The 12,038-nt window shown below is 37.5% G+C and overlaps 1 protein-coding gene across 1 annotated transcript; it reads left to right on the forward strand.

Moving 5' to 3' along the window:
• The first annotated feature begins 4,114 nt into the window (after nt 1–4,114).
• mpc1 (mitochondrial pyruvate carrier 1) lies at nt 4,115–6,926 on the forward strand. The gene is made up of 4 exons (XM_087792968.1): nt 4,115–4,284; nt 5,200–5,296; nt 5,416–5,548; nt 6,291–6,926. The coding sequence occupies exons 1-4, from the start codon at nt 4,210–4,212 to the stop codon at nt 6,310–6,312; spliced, it is 327 nt and encodes a 108-aa protein (XP_087649094.1). The 5' UTR covers nt 4,115–4,209; the 3' UTR covers nt 6,313–6,926.
• Nucleotides 6,927–12,038: the final 5,112 nt, after the last annotated feature.

The following is a 12,038-nucleotide window of genomic DNA, read 5'->3' on the forward strand; positions in this document are numbered from 1 at the left end:
TGAAAAATTATTACTGACCAAGGCAGAGAATTCGTCATTGAAGTTCGTGATATATATATGGCAATTAATGTGAGTAATGGATCATACCTACAATGTTTCTATGTTAGGTTAGGTTGGGTGTTGATCTGTGTTCAGCTCAAGAGCAGTGTTTTTGAGGCTCTTGGGGTGAAGCACTGCATCACTCCTGCCTACCATCCACAAGCCAATGGTTAGGATGGGAGGATAAACAAAAACATTAAAACAGCGCTGGCCAAATACTGTGGAGATGAACAGAATGACTGGGATCTCCGGGGAGTTGTTGCAAGCATTAACACATCCAAGCAGGTAACATGCCACAAAGTACTCTGGTGGACAAAAACAAAATCTAAATAGATCAAATGTTTTTTTATAGAGGTCAATCAAGTACACACTGTTTTACGCTGTTTGGAAGACACCCCTGTACTCCAGGTGTAATTAATGATATGCCAAGTGAGATGGAAACTGCATCCGTGTCTGTTGAAATCTCAGAAGAACACCTGGAGGCAAAGGCTGCAACAGTTGCAGAGTTACATGCCAAGGTTAATGTAATGATCATCCGAACACTTCATGTATTGAAGCAAAGAATTTCAAGTATCCAATAACATTTGGTTTTGTATGTTTTTGTAGATCTACAAAAACATCCAGATAGCCCAAAAGAGCCAAAAGAAGGCATATGAGACGCGGAAAGGAAGAAACGTGAAGTTTTTCCAATTCGACGTCGGCGATGAGGTCCTTAAGGCAAACAAGAGGAAGGAAGGCCGCAAAGGAGGGCGTTTGGAGTGCAACTGATCCCTGTTGGACCCTATGTTATTGCCTCCATTTCAGGGAAAGGTGTGGCAATGCTGGAGAACACTTGTTTTTTCTTTACCCATGACAGATTGGAAATGCATGCTTTAAGCTTGTTGAGGAAGCTGCTCGACGGCATGTAAAATGTTCCACTCTCATTTAGAAAGACATAGGCCACTTAATACTTTTCTCCTTTGTGTCTGCTTTTTTTTTTTTTTTAAGCAGCACAAATACTGAATGTGTGTTTAATCAAAATATCCATGTTATGGATTTGTATGTGGTGCCAATACTGAAGACAGGAAATTTCCTGTAAGTTATCCACATTCCTCTTTTTGCTTATACTTGTGACATGATATATCTAAATCTGTTGCTTACAATTCTAGGATGATCTGTCTTTAAAAGATATGATTGTCATTCCTGGCTGGAGCCGACAGAAAGGGAAAGCAGATCACTATTTGCTCGCAGTGAGTCAATTTTAGAACGTATTAATTAATCTTATTGTAACCATTGTTCACCTGCTATACTTATTACCTGCTAAATACTACCTAAATGTTTCAGAATGCATGAAATTCAATTTGTTTTTCACAGTGATTTAAGGTCCTGAACCTAGCAAAGAAAGAGATTTTCTTTCTTGACTCCATTAAACCTGATGGGTTTGGTGACCGTTCCTACCAGAGCATTATTAGGTTTCGTAAATTTACTGAAGCCCTGTTCAGTGGCTTACTTTGAATGTCAATTTTACAGAATTAACATAATTCATAACTTTATAAAAATAAAGTCATACATAGGATAAATACTGTGTGATCCCTTTCCTTAATGGATGCCTCATTTGAAAGGCTTTTGCCTAGTTTGAAAGGCTTTTGCTTCGTTTGAAAGGCTTTTGCCTCGTTTGAAAGGCTTACATTAGTTATATTTTTAGCATTCTTTTGACTATTTTATAACTTTTATTTCTTGTAATAATTACAGTAACCTTGCTCAACACATTGCTCCGGGCCAGTGGACAACAACGTTTGGACGAGACCTAGAGGTGCACTTCTTCGGTCACTAGTATTTTATTTTATAACCCCCAACAACAGCACTCAACTTTTAATGTATTGTTTCACAGGGTTTTCCTCAACAAACCTCTGGGAATACCTGTGGGATTTTCATGTTGATGCTAAACTCACTATTTTATTTTTTGGATTATCAGAAACTTGACCCATTATCTTCACAGTACGCACTCCATCTAACCACCGGATGTCCATTCTGGTTTAATGAGGTCAGCATCTTAGGTTTAAAATATAATATTGGACATTAAAATGAATAGTATTGAACATTTAATGGGCATAACGAAAATGTTACATTAATAGGATGACATACCATGTATCAGAAAGTGGTGGTGTAAGACTGAATGCCTTTTTTTCCTAAGATTTCATTAAATTAACCCTATTTCCCCTTTCCCTGCTCTCTATCAAAATTTAAAGCCATGGACGAAGATTTGCCTACTGGACCAATGAAGCCAGAGTTCTGCTTCAAGGGACACTGAAACCTATTTACAGGATCCCAAAGTCCCAAAAGAATATGCACATGGTAAGCAAGATAATGGAAAAGTTGCTTGCATTCAACTTTTGTTTTTGTGCACATGAATTCACTAAACTTTTATCGTTTAAAGGTTCCGACTGAAAAGGCCGACAGGTGTCTCTCATACTTGAGGTAATTCTAATTCATATTATGTTGCTCTGAAAAACAGGTATTACAAAGAAAAAAACATAGTTGATGCTTCATGTCACTCGTGTCAAAAACATATGTATTTGTTTCATGTAATTTTTGAAATTATTTTCAATAACATTCAATCTCTGGATTGCATCTAGCCATTATTTTGCAGTTGCCAAAGGATATCCTCTCAGAAATCCTCCTTGAGGTTATCCTACTGGTGGGAGATGGTGCATACCTAACATTGAGCCTGGTGTGCACCATTTTCAGAGACACCGTGTCTGCAGATTTCTTTAGAATACAGGCACATTTTCACTGGCTTGATAGTAAGTAAGTCTTTTTGGAAAACTGTCAGAAAAGACTGGAGATATTAAGATGAGCAGAGATTGATCTGAGAAATAGGTATGCCACGTAGTGCAAGTCCAAGTATTTCAAGGAATCTTCTAGTTTGAATTGTAATTACTCTATTATTATATTGGGTAACTTGTGGTCATTCTGGTCGGAGTTTGTATGTGCTCCCTGTGTTTACGCGGGTCTACTCCTGGGCACAGCGCAGTCTAATAAAATGACATTGATTTACTTTTTTTGTTTCTCCCCAGATCCCTGTCAAGCCAAGTGGATGGAGCAACAGCGCTGACTGCCTCACCGTAGCAACGCTGGATGGGATAATACCCTGTGATACAGAAATGCGAAAATTAAAAACATAATGTTGTTTTCATTTTATCATTGTTTCTGTCATTTATTGTTTGTTTTGCAGTGTTAATAAACAGACTTAACTGTAGAATTGTACGTATAATGCGACTGGAATAATCAGCCTAAACACGTTTCCCCATTGTTTTACAAGCCTGCTTACAATTGAGAAAAAATCAAAATGAAAACTAAATAAGGTGTAAATAAATAGGTGTTTATGTCCGAACTACAGACAAGTTATGGAAAGGGGAATATTCTAACATTTTTGTTATTTGAATTTCGGAACTCGAATGTTTGTATTGCATTGTACAGTTTAAGCGCTTTGTGACCCTGGTCTGGAAAAGCGCTATAGAAATAAAAATTACTTACTTACTTAATTACAGTTGTGCGTTATTATTAGTAAAACAGCTTCAGCCAATCAGTGGCTTCGTCACACTTCCGTTGGCGTCAAAGTCGGATGATCGTCAGACCAGGAAATGAAAGAACGGAAAGTGATCAGGCTGACGAAGATCGTCTTTTTGTTAATATAAATGTTTTATGTGTGGCAAAAAAAGGATCATGCAAATGTTCCGTTGACGTTTCTTTAACCCATAAAAAATATTTTAAAGAGACATTCGCAAGTGCTGAATGTGACGTCATCGCGTAGGAAGTGGGGGGACCGATATTGTAGGGGGGACCGAAATTGTACCTACACGGGCACTTCCTGTTGGTGTCAAAGTCACATGTGTCGTCAGACCAGGAAATGAAAGAACGGAAATTGATTAGGTTGACGAAGATCGTCTTTTTGTCAATATAAATGTTTTATGTGTGGTATAAAGTATCATGAAAAATCATATTTCTCAAAAAAAATTAAAATAATTAAAAATAAAAAGCTATCCCAATGTTCTGTTGAAAACGATGTGCGCCTGCGGACCGGAAATTGCGTCACAAAGCCAGCCGTCCTTTAAAGTTGACAGTGCACACTACAGTTGTCCTTCAACCCAGGAGTCGGTTTCCATCAAAAACAGCGCTTCTTCCAGTAAAATGGCGGGGACCATCGCACGCAAAGCCATCGATCACCTGAAAAGCAAAGATTTCAGGGATTATTTAACAAGGTGTGTGTTTTTAGACCTGGTGTTAGCAAACGAGTAAACAGCCTACTACTTGTCCAGTCTACGGTGCAGCGTTTGGATGTTTTCTATATGTAAACTTGTACTGGCTGTTCCGTCATATGTATTTCGTTCAATATTATGCATTGTTCTTGGCATTACTATTATTATTATTATTATTATTATTACTGTTGCTCAAAAATCCTTTTAGTCCAGATCAAGGTAGAAATCCAACACATAGAGCTATGTTCCAAAAAGTCTATCAAAAGCCAAATGTATTTTAATTGTCTAATGTATTTATATGTGAAATTGGCAAATTATGCATGTCAAGTATTTAAAAATCAGATTCTGTAAGTGTAAGGCGTAAGAGCAAATTTCTCCTTAAATGTGTCCCTATTAGTTATTAGTGGTGAAAACTAGACGGTTTGTTGGAAATAAGTTTTTGAAAGTAATGACAATTTCTCTTTGTGGATTTTAAAACATAATCGTAATGATAATATTGTCCTAGTCATTTATTTGCTTTTCTTTCCTAATCTCCTTATGCTTAAAATTAAATGACTTCATTGTGGTGTCCAGGTTCTCATGTGTACTTATCTTATTTCTCTTTCATGTGATCAAAACACGTCAACAGCACGGTAAGTCTTTCAATGTACATGCCCTATTTGCCATTAAGTTTAGTGAATACTGCATCTAGCAAACTTACTGCAATTGGCTTGAGCGTTTGCTTATAAAACTGTTGTTATCTTAACCTTTGTGCAGCAAAAGTTTTTCCTAATTCTAGGTCAACATATGATAGGTGATAGTCAAACTTCGTGTTAGTTAACATGGTGACACATAATATTGTAATGCCGCATTAAAACATTTTTATAATGTGTTTTTGGGATGACTTTCATATTTTTGTTTTTTTATCACGTGGGCACAACAGCATTTCTGGGGTCCAGTTGCAAACTGGGGTCTTCCTATTGCGGCCATTTCAGACATGAAGAAGAGTCCTGACATTATCAGTGGAAGGATGACTTTTGGTACGTTTTGCTCATTAATATGTGAACTTAAATGAATTGTACAGAGTTTGTTGGTAAAATCAGCCTTTGTGTGTCACTTTTATTAAAATCTTTTCTTTCTTTTTTTTTTTTTTTTGCAGCCTTGTGCTGTTACTCACTACTCTTCATGAGATTCGCCTATAAGGTGCAGCCCCGTAACTGGCTGTTGTTCGCCTGTCATTTGACCAACGAATCTGCACAGTTGGTTCAGGCAGGTCGACTTATCAAGTTCAAGTAAGAATTATTCTCGTCTAATTATGTTTGTGGTTTAAAATCATGGGAACAGAACTCCCAACAGCAATCATTCCCTGAAAATATATACATTCATCTGCTTTGGAATGCTGTCGGATGGTTTTGATAATGAGGAAGAATAGTGGTCCAATACCTGCTACCAAACCTGAGAGGGGATCAGAAAAGCCAAGGGGGAACAATCGCCATGACAGTAATAATTGTAATAGTTTTACTTAAGTGTTGCAACTTACATTTACAGACCTTTTCAAAAGATTTTACACTTGTCTGTAACATTTACTTTGACACCAAAACCGGGATTGATGACGTGTGAGGACACACCTTGATGCTTAACCAATCACAGCAAAGTGGGCGGTTGGGATGAACAAGAAAATTAAGTGTTTTTCAGTGGTTGGGGCTTAAGCGCATTTACTGACGTAAATATTTTAATCTAGACTTTTGTGCAAACAGACACAAGATGATGACTTCCAAGAACAATATAAGAAACCCTTGAATCAACACATTAGTTGCCCTTTTTACCATCCATCCATTCATAGAGGAAATAATACATTCAGTAAATGAATGTTACTGTTTTGTTCAACTTGCTATACAGATGCAATAGTCACGTGATGCATTACTAAAAGTTTACCTTCTACTAAACACTATTTGTCTAATGTGCTTCAAACTTCTGCCCAGGCTAAAATGTTTTTTTAAATGTGTTTAATTTAATATTCTCTTCATCTTACAGCATGGAAAAGAAGACTTCCTAATGACAAATCCACGGCACTCAAACTGGCGGAGCTGTATAAGACTTCAAATCTCTTCATCAAAAAATGTATGATGATGTTATGACAAGCCCTCTAGTACTCGTAGTTGTCTTGAGCAGTTTAGTGTTTAGTGAGTGTAAAAAAGGAAAAAAAAAAACAGAGGATGAAATTAATCTACATCTGGGGAAATTATATCATTAAAAATTTTATATAACTACTTTTTTGTCTTTATCTGGGATTTAACCCCCCCATTCCCAACATTGATATGTTACTGAAATGTGAAAGAGAATTCATCTATAGTTTGTGTTCATCAAAAGTGTCAATAACCAGAACCTAAACGCACACATGAAGTGTTTGTTTTTTTTATGAAAAGAATTGTGAATACCGTCAGCTTCATTAAATAAATAAATTAAATTTCATCCATACACAAGCATTAGGAGGGAATTGGCATTAGAGAAAGCGGCTGCTGTTGACCAAACGTATACAGTACTGTGTATTTTTTTGGTGCCATTTATTTGATGAACATTGCAGACATCACTCTTATTCCACAAGGAGTCACAAGCTTGTTCCTAATGTTTCTAAAAAATAAACTTGTTTGAGCCATCCTGACAACACAATGGAGTAAGAGTTCTACTTTAGGGTGCTTCGCCCTCTTACCTTCGCTATCGGTTTGACCTCAAGACACTGCCTCGTCCCTGAGAAGGCTCATTCAACTCACCACCCAGCTGGATTCAGCACCCTTCCCATATAGGGAGGGGGGTACTGTACGCAATTCCTCCTTTTCATCTCAGCAGAAAGCTTCTGCATGTGAAAAAACAATTGATCTACAATGGTATGTGAAACTATATTTATATCCCTACACGTATTCTGTTTTGTGTGTTTAGCCGCAAGTCGTATGTTTCCCATGTTGTGTGGCCTGCTGAGAACTTTCTACCGGCAGTATGGTGGGTAGTTTTAGAGGCCTGGCGAGTTGAGCCCCATCGAGTCGAGGTTGACCGAAGGTTGTTATACAGGAGTGTCGAGGGCAGCAGGATTGCAAAATGATACCTCTCCACTCAGTTTTTACAGGGTGTCCGGCTTTGCGGAACTCTCTGGCCAACATCAGGCGGCTGGTTCCAGTAGGATGTGTTCTTCGGTAATGTTTTGGGCACATCTGTCAGAGGCCTGGGAGGGACCTCGGGCCAGGCCTGCCTCAGCAGTGTCACTGTAAGTTGGGTGTCCCGACACATTATTTGGCTTAAGTAATAGGCTGTGTACTATACCCTGCTTTACCTCTCTCCCTGGCGGTCACAGTCCAATGTCCTATAGTCTTGTGGACACTTCCACAGTGCAGAGTCCAGGGAGCATGATGGAGATGTTGACATCATTGTGGGGGAGATCCTGGATCCAGCTGCTGGTAATGGAAGTGGAGCACTGGGGCTCCGAGAGATGAAGAAGACAAGTTTGGGTTTAAACTGCAATGGAGATTAAATGAATGCAATATAAGTTTTATCAGAAAGTAAAGTTTTAAGATTACTCTTAAACATAGAGAGGGTGTCTGCCCTCCCGGACTGTAGCCTCAGACTCACAAATACAAACTTTTTAAAGATCCGCACTTCTTCAATTGTAATTGCATTATGTAAATGACTACATTTCATGTTTAAGTTATTTTCTAATGTATGATTTTTGTACAGTGTACCATAATAATTTCCAAATTAGTTGACCCCACTCCACTAATAATGACATTCATTAAGAAATCTGATTCAGAACTTTTAGATCTGAGTTTAACATCCTACAAGGCTGATATGTTTGGATTAGATCTGTGATGTATGTTGGTGTTAGACCATGTAAAGCTTTATAGGTTAAGAGTTTCTAAATTAGAGTGGATGCCAATGTAAAGAGGACAGCACATGTGAGCTTGTGTGATCCACTCTCAGGTTTGGTAGCGGGTATTAAAGGAAATGAAACTAGGATGAGACCACTATTTTTCTTCACTAACAAAGCACACTTGTGTCCAGTTACGTCTCTAGCATGTTGTTGCGTTAGATGGCTGTATTCAGATGCTCTTATGCACTACTGATCTGTTACTACAGATGTCAGCTAGGTGAGGTGGTTTCCCCTCAGTGGTTTCTCCAGGCCTACTAGGCGACAAATGTTTCTCTCCCTGATGGTCTTAAAGCGCACTCCACCAGCATTGTGGCTGCTTCAGTGCTTCCAACATCTGCATGGCTGCGCCTAGGGGGCCCCACCTTGACATTTACCATGGTGCTCCTCAACGGGAGTTGGGGTCAGTAGCCCACACTCTTGTATGCTGTTTATGCCCCCGAGCCCGTAGCCTCAGTTGACTTGTGTCTTTGTCTCTCAGGCTCCATGTGACGCTGATTTCAGAAGCAGTGTTCAGCTTGGGGTACATGCATCCCTTCAGTCTCTGTGTTAACCAATGGCAAAGCTAATAGAACCTGCCCTCTATCTAATTTAATCCAGGTTCTACAAATGGTGCCTTAGCTTAGTCTCCATAGGAGGAAGTGCGGCTGGTATCCTTACCCTAAATGAGAAGGGAGCTGGACCCAGCTGGGTAGTGAGTTGAATAAGTTTTCTACTTCCTAGCGAGTTGAATAACTTTTCTACTTCAGTAAAGTTGGATAGATATTGGCAGATTTGATCTTTGCGTGTTAACAACTCAGGAACGATAACACATTGAATTACAAATCGTACCTCTTTCTATGCAGAGCTAAGTGTTGTATTAACTACTTGCATTGTCCTGATAAAATGAACATGAAGGGTTTCTACTTTATCAGGGAACCACTTCCTTAATTCACACTTAATAAGGAAAGATGGTTGGAACATACAATGGACAGGTGATCAGCTGGTTTTGAAGCATAATGCAACAAATGCAACCTTGTAATAAGGATTTATAACACATCCCTATATACAAAGGCTAATGGAAAACATGTCACTCAATAAATGTAATTTTTTTTTTTATAATAACAATATTAACATCATTATCTCAATTGATGTTACTGCATATGTATTTCTGGAAGCCAGGGAGTTTGTTCATCTGACCCAGAGACAACACAAGTGTTAAATAGACTTACAGTTAAGAAGTTATTCCAAAATGGTTATGAAATCTCGCATGAAAATATTGATTAAGCAGAATTCAGAGGAAAACGGGGAACAGTAATGAGTGTAGTAACAACATATGGAGGTCCTCCATACGTGACATACATTCTATGAACATCGGAGTTGTACTTAAGGAGATATTGCGAAATGGTCATGACGTATCGTATTAAACCATACATTTCAAAGAGAAATTTTAAAAAGAAATTCGTTTAGTAATACAATGTGGAGATCCTCCTGTTAAGTGTTGCATATACGTATATGCGCCACGGCAACTTCATTGAGACGAACCAGGATGGAAGAGTTATTCTTTAGTTTGAGCGTTTCTGGAGACGGACAAAAACACACGACACCATTGTCTTGAGACGCGTGCATACACAGACCTTAAAACTAACTGGGGTCGCTCTCGTACTTTATTGATATACGATAGAAAAACACCCAATTTACCCCACAGCGCCATCTCTTGGCCAGGTTCCCACACAACGTAGTCCACACAGTGGTAATTACAATAATTATGTCATGTGCATGTTATAAACATACATTATAGTCACAAACATTTGGTGACCAGTGGAGTTGTAATTAATTATTATAAAATGATTTTGTCATATTTGTTAAATACGTTTTGTAGAGAACTGTAGAGAATTTTTTTTTAAATGTTCTTGAAAATTTTCATAAACCTTTTGTAATAATATTGATGGTCACTAAATTTATAATGTATATATAAAACATTCTCCGTGCCGATTACCATCCACGTCCATCATTTCCTTCAAGCATGCACACATCATTTTATCAGAACATTTTTATGTACGTCATTTGGAATACGAAGAAAGCAAACTAATATTTAACGCCGTTTTTAACTTGTTTTAGTTAACTCGACGGTTTTTTAATATACCATTTTAATATATATTTTTTTTAAAAGTTCAAATATTTTGTTCGCACTTAAATGAAGGAGTTAGAAGAAAATATCCACACATTAGGCGTGGATTATATTACAATTATTTATTTAATTTGAAACACTGTCATCAGGAAACATGTTTATTGGACTATTACCCTTGTTTTTTTTTGTATACATTTCGAGAATGTGTCTTTTATTAAGCCTTTATATCTTTAATGTCATTCTTGCTCATTTAGAATTTAAATGATTTTATACAGGTACTAAACTTTTTTGTAACTCAAAATCTTCAATATAATTTTCATTGCCATCAACATTAGAGATGCTCTAAAATCAAGATGTGTAAATTGTTTGTGCAGTTTTATTTTGTATTTTGCATTAATAACCTTTATTTAATCAGGTAACATTTCTTATCGAGACCCAGTCTCATTTTCAAGGGAGACCTGTTAATACATATTGCATACAAGGTGTAAGTGGTTAACTTGGTTTAGACAAAACTACTTTCATGAGGAAACAATTCAATTTATTAACACAACAAGTACAAACCCACTTTATTTACAAATGCCCCAACAGTTGAACACAAAGACAACTAACCGACTCACTAACATCTAAAATACATTCAGCACCCTCTCTCGGATCTATCCGATCAAGACACTCTCATAAACATTCACATATCCTCCTTGTTGTCAAAGACAAACATGAAAGGATCCCTGACCACCAAGTTGTCGTCTTCAACTTCCTTGTTCAGCAGACCTGTCACAGCATCTTCCTGCTCTCATTAAACCATGGCACCAAGGAATCCTCACATACCTGCGGAAAACACCTGGGTTATCATCAACATTTTAAAGTAATAAATTAAACAAACATATTAAAAATAGGTTGGCTGATTGAAAAGTCCTCTTACGCTTCAATTTTTACAATAGCTGACTCCACCGTGGTTTGATGAGGTCTGTTGAGGAAAGCTCTGAAAAACAACACAATATGTCAACATTTAAAATTGCTGACTAACTCAGCCGACCATGTCAATTATTTGCTTACATCAAAGTCACAGTCAGTTTTCTCCCTCCATGGTCCTAAATCAAGCGACAAGGCATTTTTTCTAGGAAAGAATACACAAACAGAACATACTGTAGTTGAGTTTCCACGCAACGACTAAAGTAACAGATATTTTGAACATTATTTTTCTTAAAAATATAAATAAAATAAATGCTTACAAAAGCAGCAACGCATAGACCTGATACCACCTCAGTCACAAACTCCTTTCCCCGCTCAGTGATGATTTTCCTGACCACACCATAGGGATAGAGCTTGTTGATGGAGGACACTTCACTGGCACTTTTGTTGCACAGTGTCTTCGCAACAACCCACTTTGTGTCGAGGTCTGTCATCAGAGATGGCCGATGAGGTCCAAGCCAACCACATCACAAGCTTTGTAAACCTAGTGGAATTATTATATTTATATATAATATACCTTTGTTGCATTTGTTCATAAAAACTATGTGGACCACCTGGATTGGATGCAACATTGGTGTCTGGGTCTTAATGTGGTCGTTGAGCTGGCATCGTTGACGACTCTTCACCTGGTAAAAAACAATTGATTTCAATAAAGTAAGCACAAAATAAATTACAATTAAATTAAATTAACTAAATCCTTAAAACCTGTCATGTTTGACACATAACAGCAAAAATTGTAATTGTTTAAATCTTAATATCTCTACATTTATATTTTCAAATGTTGTGA

This window comes from Callionymus lyra, chromosome 6 (genome assembly GCF_982586985.1).
Source record: "Callionymus lyra chromosome 6, fCalLyr1.hap1.1, whole genome shotgun sequence".
Taxonomy (NCBI): Eukaryota; Metazoa; Chordata; class Actinopteri; order Syngnathiformes; family Callionymidae; genus Callionymus; species Callionymus lyra.